General features: G+C 46.4%; 1 protein-coding gene across 1 annotated transcript in view; it reads left to right on the top strand.

Moving 5' to 3' along the window:
* LOC119961822 (collagen alpha-1(II) chain-like) overlaps positions 1 to 17,849 on the top strand; it is a 223,418-nt gene that overhangs the window by 132,744 nt on the left and 72,825 nt on the right. Inside the window, exons 19-26 of the mRNA XM_038789189.1 lie at positions 136 to 243; positions 12,100 to 12,153; positions 12,273 to 12,371; positions 12,484 to 12,537; positions 14,135 to 14,233; positions 14,710 to 14,763; positions 14,865 to 14,918; positions 16,957 to 17,010. Coding sequence (XP_038645117.1) covers positions 136 to 243; positions 12,100 to 12,153; positions 12,273 to 12,371; positions 12,484 to 12,537; positions 14,135 to 14,233; positions 14,710 to 14,763; positions 14,865 to 14,918; positions 16,957 to 17,010 — 576 coding nt within the window. The remainder of the gene's footprint in view (positions 1 to 135; positions 244 to 12,099; positions 12,154 to 12,272; positions 12,372 to 12,483; positions 12,538 to 14,134; positions 14,234 to 14,709; positions 14,764 to 14,864; positions 14,919 to 16,956; positions 17,011 to 17,849) is intronic.

Below are 17,849 nucleotides of genomic sequence, written 5' to 3'. Positions count from 1 at the left end.
AGAAGCATGATCCAATATCTGTTCTTCCATTAGCTGAAAATGCATCTTATTTGAATTTATGAATCTAAAAAAGAATATACTAAATTGCCAAGATCTATTTCACACTTTAAGCATGTATCTTTATTTTCTTACTAGGGAACACCTGGAAGCTCAGGTCTTCCTGGCCCCGCTGGTGAAGAAGGTAAAAGAGGTTTACCCGGTGAAGCAGGATCAAATGGTGAAAAGGGTGTTCCTGGCGAGAGAGTAAGATGAAACCTATATCATACAGAGAGAAAATAAAGCAGCACAAATCTTTGAAAATACATCAGAGTTGATAAATAAGTATAGACTACTACTTAACATTACTGAAATTGGAGTTTTCTTTGTGAATATCCATATTCAGAAAATATACACAGCTTTTTGGGGAAAGAATATGGATTTCCACTAATCTGTGTGAGGCAACTCCTTCCTTATTTCATTCATGGATAGCCTAAGGCCGATTTTATTGTGCCCTCCTACTCTGGATACCCCACCAGAAGAAATAATTTACCTGCATCTACCCCCATCAATTCCTTATGTCTTTCTAAAAATCTCAATCAGTTAATCTCTCAACCTTCTAATCTTAATGGAATATAGGTCACATTCTTGTAATCTGTCCTCATAATATAGCTCAATAAGCCCTGGCAACAACCTGGTGAATCTGCCCTGACCCACTGTTAGGGATTTCCTAAGAACACCAAGACATCCATAGGTACTACCACACGTTGCCCCCTCTGTCAGTAGCCTCGACAAAGCATTAAACAATTTATCATAGAAAACCTCCCATCCATCAGTCCATGGTGACTTGCTTTTTTTAATCACAGTTTATATTTTTCCCAAGTTCTCAGTCACTCAATGCGGGATCCTAGAACTCCCCACAATTGATGATGTATTAACAATTTCTATTAATATACTTATTTTAAAATTGATATTAGCTTTGATATCCTTTCCAATTTCTTTAAAATTCTTTTGTGCACGTCTCATTACCTTTTCATATCCCTTTGTTATTGTTTTTTATAGCTTTCGCAGTCCACTGAATTTTCACTTTTAAGTTGTTACTACCTTACCTTAATTGTTTTTTTTAAATATTTTTATTCTCCTCCTTTTTCACATCTTCTCCCGAATTTACACCCACCAACAACAAACAATAATCAACAACAAATATGTCAAACCCCATAACAATAACAACGATCCCATCCTCCCACCAACCCCCAAACATCAGCCCGCCTGTTAACATAAACAAATGACAAAAAAGGAATCAGGGATTACCCATAGCCATCTTTAATATACACAGCCCCCCTCCCCCCCAACCCACCCACCCATCCCTCCCCCAACTAATGTTCGATGTTATCCAGTTCTTGAAAGTGCATAATAAATAGTGCCCATGACTTGTAGAACCCCTCCGAGCTTCCCCTCAGTTCGAACTTAACCTTCTCAAGGGTCATGTATTCCAACAGGTTCCCCCGCCACGCCAGAACACAGGGCCAGTAGGATCCGCCTTTGGGCGATCAACGAGGTGAAGGCTATAATATCTGCCTCTCCACCCGTTTCCAACCCTGGCTGGTCCAACACCCTGAATGTGGCCTCCCGGGGACCCGGGTCTAGTTTCACATGCACCACCTTGGAAATTACCCTAAACACCTCCTTCCAGTACTCCCCTAGTTTTGGACAGGACCAAATCATATGAACGTGATTAGAATTGGCTCATCCTCGCCCTCGTGCGGTGTGCTCTATGAGGTGGAGGCATTCACTCTCCGGAGCATCTCAAACCAGACCCCCTCCTCTATAACATCTCCCAACCCTTCCTCCCACTTTGCTTTGATCCCCTCCAGTGGTGCCTTATCCTTTTCCAACATAGCTCCGTATACCGCTGACACTGTCTCCTTCTCCCATCCACTTGCCGCCAGCACCTCCTCCAACAACGTGGAAGCCGGTTCCTCTGGGAAGCTCTGTATCTCCTTCCCGGCAAAGTCCCAAACCTGCATATACCTAAACACTTCTCCCTGCTCCAGCCCATACTTCGCTTCCAGCTCCCTCAATCCTGCAAATCAACCCCGAAGAAACACATCTTTTAGCGTTTTAACCCCCTTCTCTTCCCATTTCCGAAATCTTCCATCCCACCTCCCTGGCTCAAATCTGTGGTTCTCCCGAATCAACATTTCCCTTGACCCTGCCTCCAACCCGAAGTATTGGCGAAACTGCCTCCAGATTTTCAATGAAGCTATTATTACCGGACTCCCTGAGTATTTCCCCGGAGCTATCGGGAGCGACGCTGTTGCTAGTGCTTTCAGTCCTGACCCCCTGCACAAACTCTCCTCCATTCTGACCCACTGGGAATCAACCCCTCTGACCCAGCTCCGCACCTTCTCCACATTCGCCGCCCAGTAGTAGTACATCAGGTTCGGGAGACCCAAACCTCCTGCCTGCCTTCCCCTCTGTAGCAGCACCTTCCTCACTCTGGCCACCTTCCCTCCCCATATGAACGAGGTAATCCTTCCCTCAATCTCCCTAAAAAAAGACTTTGGCAGGAAAATTGGTAGGCATTGAAAAATAAACAGAAATCGCGGCAACACATTCATTTTAACCGCCTGTACCCGACCCGCCAGTGACAGAGAAAGACCATCCCACCTTGCCAGATCAGCTTTCACTCTCCCCACTAAACTAGTGATGTTGTACCTGTACCTGTTGTTCCCCACTCCCGGGCAACCTGCACCCCCAGATTCCTAAAGTGAGTCCCAGCCCTACGGAATGGCAGCTCCCCCACCCCTGTCCCCACCCCCGGCCGAGTCACCACAAAATACTCACTCTTGTCCAGGTTGAGCTTGTATCCCGAGAAAGACACAAATACCAGCAGTAACTCCTATATTCCAACTATCGACGCACTCGGTTCCGACACATACAGCAGCAAGTCGTTGGCATATAAAGACACCCTGTGCTCTATCCCCCCCCCCCCCCCCCTCCCTCACCATTCCTTTCCATGCTCCCGAACTTCTTAATGCGATGGCCAATGGCTCAATCGCAAGTGCAAACAGCAGGGGGGACATATGACATCCCTGTCTCATCCCACGGTGGAGAGAAAAGTATTTCAAACCGATATTGTTCGTACGGACACTCACCTTCAACTCCTTATATAATAGCTTTCACAAATTCACAAATCTTGGTACAATCCCAAACCGCTCCAGCACTGCCATCAGGTACTGTAGAAGTCACAGGTACCCCCATTCTACCCGATCAAACGCCTTCTCGGCATCCAATGCAACAACCACCTCTGTTTCATTCCCTTCCGCCGGTGCCATAACGATGTTCAAAACCCTCCTAATATTCGAAAACAGCTGCCTCCCTTTCACAAACCCCATCTGATCCACACCTATCACCTTCGGGAGGCAGTCCTCCAGCCTACCCACCAGTACCTTCACCAATACTTTTGCATCCACATTCAGAAGTGATATGGGCCTATATGACCCACACTCCGTCGGATCCTTATCTTTTTTAAGCAACAGTGAAATCAATGCCTGCCCCAAGGTTTGTGGCAGCACCCCCTTCCCTATTGCCTCTTCAAACATCCCCACCATCAGGGGTGCCAACTTATCCTTAAAATTTTTATAATATTCCACCGGAAACCCATCCGACCCTGCCACCTTCCCCGACTGCATCCGCCCAATCGCATCCTTTATCTCCTGCTCCAGTATTGCTCCTTCTAATGTAGCCCTGTCCCCCTCCCCTAGCCTCGGGTACTCCAACCCATCTAGAAATTCCAGCATCTCACAGTCTCCCCCAGGTGGCTCTGACCTGTACAACCTCTCGTAAAACTCCTCAAAAACCTTGTTAATCAGCTCCGGGGCCACCACCAACGTCCCAGCCCTATCCCTTACCTGAAGAATTTCCTTTGCCGCTGCCTCCCTCCGGAGCTGACCCGCTAACATACTTCATTATCTGCCTTATCTCCATGTTCATAAACTGCACCCCTTGCTCGTCTCAGTTGGCGCACCGCCTTCCTGGTGGATAGTCGGTCGAAGCTTGCCTGGAGTTCCTTCCTCCTTTCCAGCTTTGCTGGGTCCCCATCCTCTGCATAACTCCTATCTACCTCCAACATCTCATCTATTACCCTCTGCCGCTCCAACCTGTCCTCTTTGTCCACCCTGGCCTTGAACAAAATTACCTCACCCCTCACCACCGCCTTTAGAGCCTCCCAGACGATTGCCTTCGACACCTCATCCGTACAGTTGAAACTTACATATTCCTTAATTACCTTTTCAATTTTCTCACAGAATACTCGGTTCCCCAAAAGCCGCACATCCAGTTTCCACCCCGGCCTCTGCGCTACCCCCTTCTCCAGCACCATATCCACCCAATGTGGAGTGTGATCTGACACTGCAATTGCAGGGTATTCCGACCCCTTGACTCCAGCCAGCAAAGCCTTTCCCACCACAAAAAAGTTGATCCGCGAGTATACCTTATGGACTGCTGAGAAAAACGAGTACTCCCGTTCCCTTGGGTGCAGGAACCTCCAACGGTCCACCCCTCCCATTTCCACCATTAGCCCAGCCAACCCCTTCGCTTCCCCTGATGGGACCAGCGAGCGCGGCCGTGATCTGTCCAACCTTGGCTCCTGCACCAAGTTCCAGTCCCCCCCACAATCAGCTCGTGTGTGTCCAAGTCGGGAATGGCCCCAAACACCTTCTTTGCGAATCCCACATCATCCCAATTGGGACCGTATACACTTACCAGCGCCACTAATCTTCCCTCCAGCGCCCCTGCCACAATCACATATCTACCCCCCTGATGTGCCATCACCTTCTCCATCTGGAAGCGTACCCTTTTGCTGACCAACACTGCTACCCCTCGAGTCCTTCCATCAAATCCAGAGTGAAACACTTGGCTAACCCAGCCCTTTTTAAGTCTCACCTAATCCTTCACCCTCAAGTCAGTCTCCTGCAGCATTGCCACATCGGTTTTCAAACTTTTAAGATGCGCAAGCACCCTTGACCTCTTGACCGGACGTCCTAGCTCTCTCACGTTCCATGTGACTATCCTTACTGGGGGTCTCTCACCCCCCCCACCTTTCTTATCCACCATCATCATACCCCCGGGCCCTGCCCCATAAGCCTGACACGCCCCTGTCCATTGTTAACATTGAACCGCTTCCCCCCCTCCCGAGAACCCCCCTACATTTCCCCCTGAAACAACATCTCCCAACATCCATCCCTTCCCCCCACCTCTCGCTCACCTCATAGGCCCATTGAAGCCTGCTACCCAAGCTCCAACATCCACAGCCCTCCTCTCACCTCACCTCCATTCACTAGCTGACTTTAGCTAGCTAGTGCGGGTGGCTCCCCCCCTCCCTCCCCCCCCCCACCCCCCGCCAAGACATATAATCCCCTTCCACCCAGTCCCAGAGAAAGAAACAAAACAAACCCAACAATCCAATCCCTACAATTCACTAACATAGCATTTAACCGGCGCAACCCAGAACGCCAATCAACCCGCCATTAACTTAAACTCTGTAACAATGCAAAGAGAAGTAAATTACAATACAAATCCATAAAAAGAAAGTTATAAAGTTTATACATTTTCCAGCTGTTCAAACACAGTCCACAGTCTCTCTTCCAGTTCCACTCTTCACGTCTGTCCCAAGCCTTTGGCCCTCACGAACTCCTCAGCCGCATCCGCTGTCTCAAAATAAAAGTCTGCCGTTATACGTTACCCTCAACTTCGCTGGGTATACCATACCAAATCGCACCCCCTCCTTGTACAACGTCGCCTACACTCGCTCAAATGCCGCTCGTCTTTTTGCCAACTCCACCGTCAAGTCCTGGTAGATCCGAACCGCAGTACCATCCCACAGGACCTCCCACTTCTGCTTCGCCCAGCTTAATACCGTCTCCTTCATGCAAAACTTATGGAAGCAGATAATTACTGTCCTTGGCGGCTCGTTCACTTTGGGCTTCGGCCTTCATGACCGATGAGCTCGGTCTAGCTCATACTGGGAGCAGTTCTCACCCTCCCCCATCAGCTCCGCCAACTTCTTAGCAAAGTATTGTGTTGGCCTTGGGCCCTCTGTCCCTTCGGGCAAGACCACAATTCTCAAATTGTGCCACCTTGAGCGGTTTTCCAAGTCTTCAAGCATTGCTCGGAGTCCTCTGCTAACGTCCACAACCCTCTGCAGCTCGTCCCCCATCGAGGTGACCTGGTCACTGTGTCGTGACAAGGCCTCCTCCACTTCCTTCATCTATTCGCCCTGCTCTCTCACCTCAGCCAATGCCTTTGCCACCGCCACCTCCACCGGGGCGATTGCCTCCTCCACCAATGACTTCAATACGACCGCCGTCTCCTTCCTCAAGGCCTCCATGTGTCTCACAAACTGTTTTTCCAGCACCACCGCCATCGCCTCGGTCATCTTCTCCACCGTAAGTAGTGCGGCCCCGCTTTGCAGTTCGGCTTCCGCCAGCCTGTCAACACTTTTATTCGTCTACTCCTTCAGCGGCGAACCCGCGTTTCCTCCTTTCTGCGACGCTGCTTTTCGCATCCTTTAGCAGCTTATTGTTTTTTACTTTCTTTCTCTTCTGCTCTCCCCCCCTCCACCCTCCTGTCCTTCATCAATCTCAATTATTCTTTTTTCTTTTGAAAAAAAAGGGGGGGGGAGAAAAAAAACCTTCACCAAACTTCCTTAAATCGTCTTTCTTTCTCCTCTGCATTCATCCAGAGCTCCCCTGGGAACAGGCTTCAGCCTTCTTTCTTCCTCCTAGGTGGGAGCCATTCGATGTGGGACACCCCACCTACATCGTGCCCTGGTCTCAGGCCTGCTGCCTCAGCCTCCTCGTAGCTCCGCCCCTGCTGCTCTGGCCTCGATGCCACGCTGGACCCAATGCCACAGCCCCCGCCACCCGACAACCGCGCAAAATTCTTTGTTGGTTTTTAAACCGGCCCTGCTGGCTGCTCACGATAGGCCCAGAGGCCAACGATAGTCGGGGGGCTAAGTGTTGACTATGGGATTTCCCCGCAATCGCCGCGACTCGCGGCCACCGGTGGGAGCTCCTCTTGCTGCCGCCACCCTGCGCGCCCACGCCACCGAATGTCCCTTACCTTAATTAGAACATAGAACATAGAACATTACAGCGCAGTACAGGCCCTTCGGCCCACGATGTTGCACCGTCCTGTGAAACCCTTCTAAAGTCCCTCTACACTATTCCCTTATCGTCCATATGCCTATCCAATGACCATTTCAATGCGTTTAGTGTTGGCGAGTCCACTACTGTTGCAGGCAGGGCATTCCACGCCCTTACTACTCTCTGAGTAAAGAACCTACCTCTGACATCTGTCTTATATCTATCTCCCCTCAATTTAAAGCTATGTCCCCTCGTGCTGGACATCACCATCCGAGGAAAAAGGCTCTCGATGTCCACCCTATCTAATCCTCTGATCATCTTGTATGCCTCAATTAAGTCCCCTCTTAACCTTCTTCTCTCTACCAAAAACAGCCTCAAGTCCTTTAGCCTTTCCTCATATGATCTTCCCTCCATACCAGGCAAAATTCTTGTAAATCTCCTCTGTACCCTTTCCAATGCTTCCACATCCTTCCTATAATGTGGCGACCAGAACTGCACACAATACTACAAATGCGGCCGCACCAGAGTTTTGTACAACTGCAACATGACCTCATGGCTCCGAAACTCAATTCCACTACCAATAAAAGCTAACACACCGTACGCCTTCTTAACAACCCTCTCAACCTGGGTGGCAACTTTCAGGGATCTATGGACATGGACACCGAGATCTCTCTGCTCGTCAACACTACCAAGAATCTTACCATTAGCCCAGTACTCTGCCTTCCTGTTATTCCTTCCAAAATGAATCACCTCACACTTTTCTGCATTAAACTCCATTTGCCACATGTCAGCCCAACTCTGCAGCTTATCTATGTCCCTCTGTAACTTGTAACATCCTTCTGCACTGTCCACAACTCCACTGACTTTAGTGTCATCTGCAAATTTACTCACCCATCCTTCTACGCCCTCCTCCAGGTAATTTATAAAAATGACAAACAGCAACGGCCCCAAAACAGATCCTTGTGGCACACCACTAGTAACTGGACACCAGTCAGAGCATTTCCCATCAACCACCACTCTTTGTCTTCTATCAGCTCGCCAATTTCTGATCCAAACTGCTAAATCACCCTGAATCCCATGCCTCTGTATTTTCTGCAATAGCCTACCGTGGGGAACCTTATCAAATGCTTTACTGAAATCCATATACACCACATCAACTGCTTTACCCTCGTCCACCTGTTTGGTCACCTTCTCGAAGAACTCAATGAGGTTTGTGAGGCACGACCTACCCTTCACAAAACCATGTTGACTATCTCTAATCAAATTATTCCTTTCCAGGTGATTATACATCCTATCTCTTATAAACCTTTCCAAGACTTTTACCACAACAGAAGTAAGGCTCACTGGTCTATAGTTACCGGGGTTATCTCTACTCCCCTTCTTGTACAAGGGGACAACATTTGCTATCCTCCAGTCCTCTGGCACTATTCCTGTAGACAAAGATGACTTAAAGATCAAAGCCAAAGGCTCAGCAATCTCCTCCCTAGCTTCCCAGAGAATCCTAGGATAAATCCCATCTGGCCCAGGGGACTTATCTATTTTCACACTTTACAGAATCGCTAACACCTCCTCCTTATGAACCTCAAGCCCTTCTAGTCTAGTAGCCTGTATCTCAGTATTCTCCTCGACAACTTTGTCTTTTTCCTGTGTAAGTACTGACGCAAAATATTCATTTAGCACCTCTCCTATCTCCTCGGACTCTACGCACAACTTCCCACTACTGTCCTTGACTGGCCCTACTCTTACCTTAGTCATTCTTTTATTCCTGACATACCTATAGAAAGCTTTAGGGTTATCCTTGATCCTACCTGCCAAAGACTTCTCATGTCCTCGCTTGGCTCTTCTTAGCTCTCTCTTTAGAGCCTTCCTAGCTAACTTGTAACTCTCAAGCGACCCAACTGAACCATCACGTCTCATCTTCACATAAGCCTCCTTCTTCCTCTTGACAAGTGATTCAACTGCTTTAATAACCCATGGTTCCCTCACTCGACCACTTCCTCCCTGACTAACAGGTACATACTTATCAAGGACATGCAGTAGCTGTTCCTTGAACATGCTCCACATTTCCATTGTGTCCATCCTCTGCAGTTTTCCTCTCCAGGCGATGCATCCTAAGTCTTGCCTCATCGCATCATAATTGCCTTTCCCCCAGCAATAACACTTGCCCTGCGGTATATACCTATCCCTTTCCATCGCTAAAGTAAACGTAATCGAATTGTGGTCACTATCACCAAAATGCTCACCTATCTCCACATCTAACACCTGTCCTGGTTCATTACCCAGTACCAAATCCAATACGGCTTTGCCTCTTGTTGGCCTATCTACATACTGCATCAGGAAACCCTCCTGCACACATTGGACAAAAATGGATCCATCTAAAGTACTCGAACTATAGTGTTTCCAGTCAATATTTGGAAAGTTAAAGTCCCCCATAACAACTACCCTGTTATTTTCGCTCCTATCCAGAATCATCTTTGCAATCCTTTCCTCTACATCTCTGGAACTTTTCGGAGGCCTATAGAAAAGCCCTAACAGGGTGACCTCTCCTTTCCTGTTTCTTAACTCAGCCCATTCTATCTCAGTATTCGAGTCCTCATCAAATGTCCTCTCAGCCACCGTAATACTGTCCTTGACTAACAATGCCACCCCTCCCCCTCTCTTACCACCTTCCCTGAACTTATTGAAATATCTAAACCCTGGCACCTGCAACAACCATTCCTCGCCCTGCTCTATCCATGTCTCCAAAATGGCCACAACATCGAAGTCCCAGGTACTAACCCATGCCGCAAGCTCACCCACCTTATTCCGGATGCTCCTGGCATTGAAGTAGACACACTTTAGACCACCTTCCTTCCTGCCGGTACACTCCTGCAACTTTGAAACCTTACTCATGACCTCACTACTCTCAGCTTCTTGTATACTGGAACTACAATTCAGGTTCCCAATCCCCTGCTGAACTAGTTTAAACCCTCCCGAAGAGCATTAGCAAACCTCCCCCCGAGGATATTAGTACCCCTCTGGTCCAGGTGTATACCATCCCGTTTGTAGAGGTCCCACCTACCCCAGAATGAGCCCCAATTGTCCAGGAATCTGAAACCCTCCCTCCTGTACCATCCCTGCAGCCACGTGTTCAACTGCTCTCGCTCCCTATTCCTCGTCTCGCTAGCACGTGGCACGGGTAACAACCCAGAGATAATAACTCTATTTGTTCTAGCTCTACGTTTCCACCCTAGTTCCCTGAATTCCTGCCTTACGTCCCTATCCCTTTTCCTACCTATGTCGTTGGTACCTATGTGGACCACGACTTGGGGCTGCTCCCCCTCCCCCTTAAGGAGCCCGAAAACACGATCTGAGACATTGCTGACCCTGGCACCTGGGAGGCAACACACCAACCGCGAGTCTCTCTCGTTCCCACAGAATCTCCTATCTCTCCCCCTAACTATGGAGTCTCCAATGACTAATTTTCTACTCCTTTCCCCCCTTCCCTTCTGAGCAACAGGGACAGACTCTGTGCCAGAGACCTGTACCCCATGGCTGACCCCGGCAAGTCGTCCCCCCCAACAGTATCCAAAGCGGTATACCTGTTAATAAGGGGAACGACCACAAGGGATCCCTGTACTGACTGCTTACCCCAGCCCCTCTCACCGTCACCCATCTATCTTTATTCTTTGGCGTAACTACCTCCCTGAAGCTTCTATCTATGACCCCCTCTGCCTCCCGAATGATCCGAAGTTCATCCAGCTCCAGCTCCAGTTCCCTAACACGGTTTTTGAGGAGCTGGAGTTGGGTGCACTTCCCACAGATGAAATCAGCAGGGACACTGACGGCATCCCTCACCTCAAACATTCTGCAGGAGGAGCATTGTACTGCCTTCCCTGACATCACCTCTAGATTTAAAAAAAACAATAAAAAGAAAGGAAGAGCTTACCTGATATTCCCTCAAACCCTGCTCCCGCTGAAAGGTAAGCAAATTTAAAGGCACTCACTCACCTTCACGACAGGCCCCTGCTCCCGCTTCCCAACGGCCGTGGTTTTTTTTGGTTAGAGGAGGAGATGGGGGGGAAACACTGAGGAATTGTTAACTATTCTTTTTTTAAATAAATTTAAAGTACCCAATTCACTTTTTCCAATTAAGGGGCAAATTAGCATGGCCAATCCACCTACCCTGCACATCTTTGGGTTGTGGGGGCGAAACCCACGCAAACACGGGGAGAATGTGCAAACTCCACACAGACAGTGACCCAGAGCTGGGATCGAACCTGGGACCTCTGCACCATGAGTCAACAGGGCTAACCCACTGCGCCACCATGTGTCGTAATATCCACACATGTGTATCATGAGATGCAGACAGGCAGTGATTGACACACAGGATAACCAATGAACACACATGACACAGAACAACCAATCACCAGGCAGGACACCACCACTATAAAGCCCACAGGGCATTAAGGCTCGGTCTCTCTCACAGGACACGGCTAGGGAGATAGTCGCAGTGCACAGGCCAATGAACATCATCACCATGTGATAGAAAGCTAGTCTGGTCAAGCCAGTAGGAGGTTATCAGTTAGGTTAATAGAGTGTCAACCCACAGCAGATTATGTACAGCAATCAACAGGTTCAATAAAACAGTGTTGGACCATCTCCTGTGTCGGAAGCTTGTTTCTCGTTTTACTGCATCCAGTTGCAGTCGATGTTCGACCAACACAGATAACACAGCACCGTGCTGCCCCAAATGTTAACTATCCTTACTTAACTACACAAGTGTAGCCTTTGTATTTTAGGAGTACAGTGTATTGTACCGTATATGTTGCGGTGTCACAAAACTTAATGGAAGTACATTAAGTAGTTACAATTAATTATCTGCTGTTATGGATCATTAAAGGTCAATGGCATTCATGGTTAAGTTATTTTAAAACTCAAAAGTTGTGAATATTTCAATAACACTGGCAACCTAAATTTCTATTCCTCTTTCTAGGGAGCTCCGGGAGTAAGAGGAGTCCCTGGTCTAAGTGGACCACTAGGTGAAAAGGTCAGGAGATCTCATTATATTTAAATTCAGTTTCAATAAATATTGACATTTCTTTTCCACATTTTCACTTTGATAACAGTTTCCAAATTCCTCATTCTATACTAACTTTATGTTAATAGGGTCCGGCAGGAGAAAATGGTCCACCGGGTCCCGTAGGGTCCAGAGGGGCTAACGGTGAATCAGGTCGTCCTGGAGATGCCGGTATCCCTGGCCACAGAGTAAGAAGCAGAATTTCTTTAAAGAAATAATGGGGAAAAAATTGTTGGAAATTTTATTGTGCTGGCAAATGTTTTTACTGGTTTAATTTCCAGATGTCTTTCTTTACTTTAGGGACTTACAGGAAACCCTGGGAGCCCTGGTCCGATTGGTAAACATGGACCACAGGTAATTTTCAAAAAAGGCATTGATAGATAATTCAAATTTATATCTGAGTAGGGTCCACAAGCGAAGAGCTTAGAATCCTCTTGTTGGGGTCATTGTTAAAATAAATATTGAAATCATCCAGCAGAATGCCACCCGGTCTCTCAGAATGCAGTCATTATAATGTGTTCAACCACCATTAACTAATAGAGAATGACACGTTCATAAATCAGTGATTGCTACAAGTAAAGTGGAAGGTAAAATTTGTGCAGGAAGTCTCCATATATCCCGTTAACATCTCAGAGAGTGCCTATTTTATTTCATGTAATTATGCACAGCCCTGCACTTGTCACCATCATTCAGCTGATTCCGAATGACAGAAATTGAAATCAATGAAATAGTGACAGACTTGCCAGCTGAATCTGCTTTGTTCCCTTCCATTCAGCTATCCCTGAGAAATAACTTCCTCCTCTCCAAATTGAGGCTGGTTGACATATTGGAAAAATGCAATTAACAAACTAGTCAAATGAAGAGGAAATGAAGGATAAATGGTAGTTTCAGGAACAAGAATAAATGAATTAATAAATAGCTCAAACACAGATGTAAAATGGATGGCAAGTCACCTATCATTTAATTTATGTGGGTTTTCATCAGGGAGCTCAGCAAATAGCTGTCATTCAGATAGCTGTAAATTCAGAACAGAAATGCGGAGACATTTCTTCAGCCAGAGAGTGGTGGGCCTGTGGAATTCATTGCCGCGGAGTGCAGTGGAGGCCGGGACGCTAAATGGCTTCAAGGCAGAGATAGATAAATTCTTGATGTCGCGAGGAATTAAGGGCTACGGGGAGAATGCTGGTAGGTGGAGTTGAAATGCCCATCAGCCATGATTGAATGGCGGAGTGGACTCGATGGGCCGAATGGCCTTACTTCCACTCCTATGTCTTATGGTCTTATGGTCTTATGGTGGATTAAAGTAAGCATAGTCATTGGTGTGTTACGCTGAGCAATGTCACAGCAGATTACAGTAACACTGTCATGGTGGAGTTAAGCTAAGGGTAAGTGTTGGAATGAAGTAGTGGCTAATATTGGAAGACATTGCAGGCAGCACATCACACCAGGCAGGAGCATACATTTTTAAGAGAATACTCTAGTGCTGCTCTGCACTCCTGTCTAATGAGGCTTCAAACTGATAGCAGAGTATGGCAAAATTATCACCCCTATTCTGCAATAGAAGCATAATAATGTACAGCTAAATTAATTCATCTATGTATGGCCTCTAAATGTTGCAACAGGAAGATCTAACTAGTGCAAATGTGTCAGAATTCTGAGATTGCAATGAACATTATTTGCTAACTAACTGTAAAGATTCTAAACATAAATAGCAACTTGTTTTCTGGCTTTGTGTTGTTTACTATCTACCTGAATGTGAAAATGCTGATTATCTCTATTTTGTTTTGCACAATGATGATTTCTTGCAATTATTAGACATGTTAAGTATCTTTTGTCTCTGCCTTGTTTGTTTCCATCGACTGATTTCCGCCCAGTTACATATGATTGTGTGAGTATGGCATTTCAAGGATGAATTCTATTCCTTATCAAATCATCCAATTTTTATTGCCAGGGTCTTTCTGGAGATCGGGGTCCTCCAGGTCCAGGTGGTTCACCTGGACAGAGAGGTTCACCAGGTGTGATGGGTTTCCCTGGTCCAAGGGGCAGTGATGTAAGTGCAAGTCATCCATTAAATGTGCATGTTTCTATGAATGTTGACTTCCATGCTTTGCTACATTCATGATGTCTTGATGTGCAAGTGACAACATAACCATCAAGTCGTCATAACGATATGGCTGAAACCAATTGGTGTGTGAATGGTTTTAGTTGATGGAACTCTATCACATTGCAAAGATGGAATCTTTTCCTGTTTGCAAAAAGCTGGACAAGTGGACATTGTTGTTTCATGCAAGAGCAGTAGAGTGCAAATTAGATAGCTCTCTCAAACAACCAGCATAGGAATGCTGGGCCGAATGTTCTCCCGTGTTGTAAGAATCTATGATCGTCTTGCTTGAAGTAAAATTTAGGAAGCAGAGCAGAAACACATGTATAGAGGCCTCATATAAAATGGAAGTTATTATCAATGATTGAAGCATTACTTATATGCGATTTCTCTTTTGCTCCATCTGCACACCATTCCCCAACAAGGGACAACCTGGCAAAGATGGTGCGAAAGGATTTGCAGGTGGTCCTGGTCTACAGGTCTGTACATACTGTAAATATTTAGTTTAATTCTATTGGAAGAGTCTCTTTACCAAATGTTAATGATACAATGCTTAATAATACTGAAACTATGTCGGCAGGGTTTACCTGGAAAACCTGGGGTGATTGGACCTCCGGGTGTGCCTGGCAAAACTGTAAGTATGGTTTTGAATTTATGCCTTTTGAAACAAAAATGTTTTCTCTGTATCGTAAGCAGGTTTATTTAAGCTTTTCCGTAAATATTTATTTCCATTAAACAAGGGTTATCTTTTGAATCCACTGTAATAAATATCCTCTTGATGGCACGGGGGCACAGTGATTAGCACTGCTGCCCCACAGGGCCATGGGACCAGGGTTTAATTCCAACATTGGGTGACTGTGTGGAGTATTCACATTCTCCCGTGTGTGTGTGGGTTTCCTCCCGGTGCTCCGGTTTCCTCCCATAGTCCAAAAATTGTGCAGGTTAGGTGGACTAGCCATGCTAAATTGTCCCTTTGTGTCTGAAAAGGGTAAGTGGGGTTACAGACATAGGGCTGGGTGATGCGCTCCTTCAGAGGGTCTGTGCAGACTTGATGGGCCAAATGGCTTCCTTGTGCACAGTAGGGATTCTAGGATTCTATAAATACAGGAAAAAACACATTTATTGCCCTTCTCTATTTTAGCTGAAATAGGTGATAGGTGGCCTATCTCCTCAGATGATTACTTTCACCATTGATTGGTTTGCCAGACCACCTCAGAATGCAGAAAGAGTCACCCATATACCATAGGGATGGTCTTGTAGCACAGTGGGTAGCATCCCTGTCTCTGAACCAGAAGCTCCAGATTCGAGTGTCACCCCAGGACTTGGTGGCTAAGGAAGGTGCATTAATAATGCTGTCAAACAGGTTGACTGTCAACCTGCAAAATTCTTCCAACATACTAACTGGCAGGAAGTAAGAGTGGAACAGATCCTGGTCAGCTATGTTTGATGAGGAGCGCTTGGTGACAGACTAGCGATCTGTTCTGGGCATTACTAGCTATGGAAACAGATGAAAGTCTGCCTTAGTGCACCACCAGCTGCGGGAAGAGATGAAGAAGATATATATGGGTGTGAGTCAGAGAAGGTAAGGGTCTTAATGGACCAACTGGCTTTTACAACAATCCAGCTGCCTTCAAAGTCGCTGCTCATATATGCTATGGTAGGATTTGAGCTGCCACATTCTGGGTTATTTGTCCATACCATTATCCCTACACCGTGGAATCAGTGTTCTTTGTCCAGAAATTGGAACATTCCCAAGTTGGGGTGTGGACTAAAGCTGGTTGCTGGATGTATCTCAGGGGCCATTGATCTCCTAGCCTTCACTTGCTTATTATCAGCTCTCTGCGGGTGCCAACTACAGCCTTCGGTGCAGCTTTCCAGTTGTGGATCTGGGATTAGGTGGGATGGAATATCCCAGGGCTGCAGGTTAACAGCAACATGTTGAGGACCTGGGGTGAGGCCAGAAGACTGGGAAGGAAATCAGGACCCGAGGATGTGACGGATAGCAATTACTCATCGTTTTAATGAGGAACCAGGATAGGCGGCTGAGCTCCTCCTGGCCCCATATTATGATAAGTACTTTAAAAAAAACTTGCATTATATCTCGGTGGCCTCCAGTGTTCCCTTAAGGACATCAGGAAGTATTCAAGGTAATGCTGAATGCAATGTGGCAGGCAAATCCATTTCTGGTTTGATTCTAAACCAGATATTAGACCAGTTATTAACAAAGTGCTTCTTTCAGTCAGCCACCAGAGGAATTTGGGTGCATGTAGTGAGCCCCATGTACAGGATATTTTTGCACCTATATCCTGCCAGGTGTTGTTTCCCAAGGACTGTTTTCCATGGATCCAAGAAATTATTAATTGTATAAAATCTTTGCAAGTGTGTTTCTGATTGTCCACTGTGTCAGCCAGTCTCACAGCAGCTGATCAGATACCACCTGATGAAAATCCCCCCGCCCCCATTGTGTTGATTTTCATTTGATGCTCTGAAGTTATGGAGAATTCCACTGAGTCCATATTGAAAAATTATTCTCATTTATTAAAAACATGTTGTTAATAACTGAGGAGGAGATAAATTATTGAATAGTGTAGGGTTATCGGTTTGATTTTAACTAATGTATTCACATACTTCTTCTCCTAAGTGCACAGGCTGAGTGATGTGTCTTTTCTCAGGGCGCAGTTGGTGAAAGAGGAGAGTCAGGTCTGCAAGGATTTCCTGGTGTTCAGGTACAATTATTTTGGTGCATTAATCACCTTCAATAGTTATTTCAATTATTTTGTGGGTACAGCAACTGTTTCAATCCTTCAATGTGTTGACAAGCTTCTTGCAAGAATGTTCTGCTTGCAGGAATGGTTCCAGGCATGAGAAGCTTCAGATATGAGGATAGATCAGAGAAGTTGGGACTGCTCTCCTTGGAGAGAAGAAGGTTGAAAGGAGATTTGATAGCGATGTACAAAATTATGAAAGGGGTTGGACAGAACAGATAGTGAGAAATTAATCCTGCTTGTAAAAGGATCAAGAACAAGGGGGAACAGATTTAAGTTGATTTGCAAAAGAAGCAAGGGCGATGTGAGAAAAAAATGTTTTCACCCATTGAATATTTGAGTCTGGAATGCACTGTCTGGAAGTGTGGTAGAGGCACGTTCAATTAAGGCATTCAAGAGGGAATTAGATTATTACTTGAATAGAACCAATATGCAGGAGTACGGGAAAAAGGCAGGGGAATGGCACTAAACAATGATACCCATTTGGAAAGCTGGTGCAGACACAATGGGCCAAATGGCTTCATTTTGCACCGTAAAAGTTCTGTTGGCCTGTGACAGGGACACACTATGATTGGTGTGTGAGACCTAGATTTAGGTTCACTATGTGTTTCATGCAGGGAGAGTCCATTAAGTGCACTGTTAGGCTGAAGAGGAGGCAGAGGATGGGGAATAATTAGATCTGAACTAGGGGAAGGATTACGATATTGAAGGCCAATGGAGTAAGGCAGATTAGGGTGGGAGAAGGGGTAAGGGTTTATCGGCATGTTGGGAAAGGCAGAAGAGGGCTAGGCACAGAAATG

The sequence above is a fragment of the Scyliorhinus canicula genome, chromosome 2 (assembly GCF_902713615.1).
Source record: "Scyliorhinus canicula chromosome 2, sScyCan1.1, whole genome shotgun sequence".
Classification (NCBI taxonomy): domain Eukaryota; kingdom Metazoa; phylum Chordata; class Chondrichthyes; order Carcharhiniformes; family Scyliorhinidae; genus Scyliorhinus; species Scyliorhinus canicula.
The sequence above is the reverse complement of the archived record's forward strand: the minus strand, read 5'-3'. Positions and strand labels throughout refer to the sequence as shown.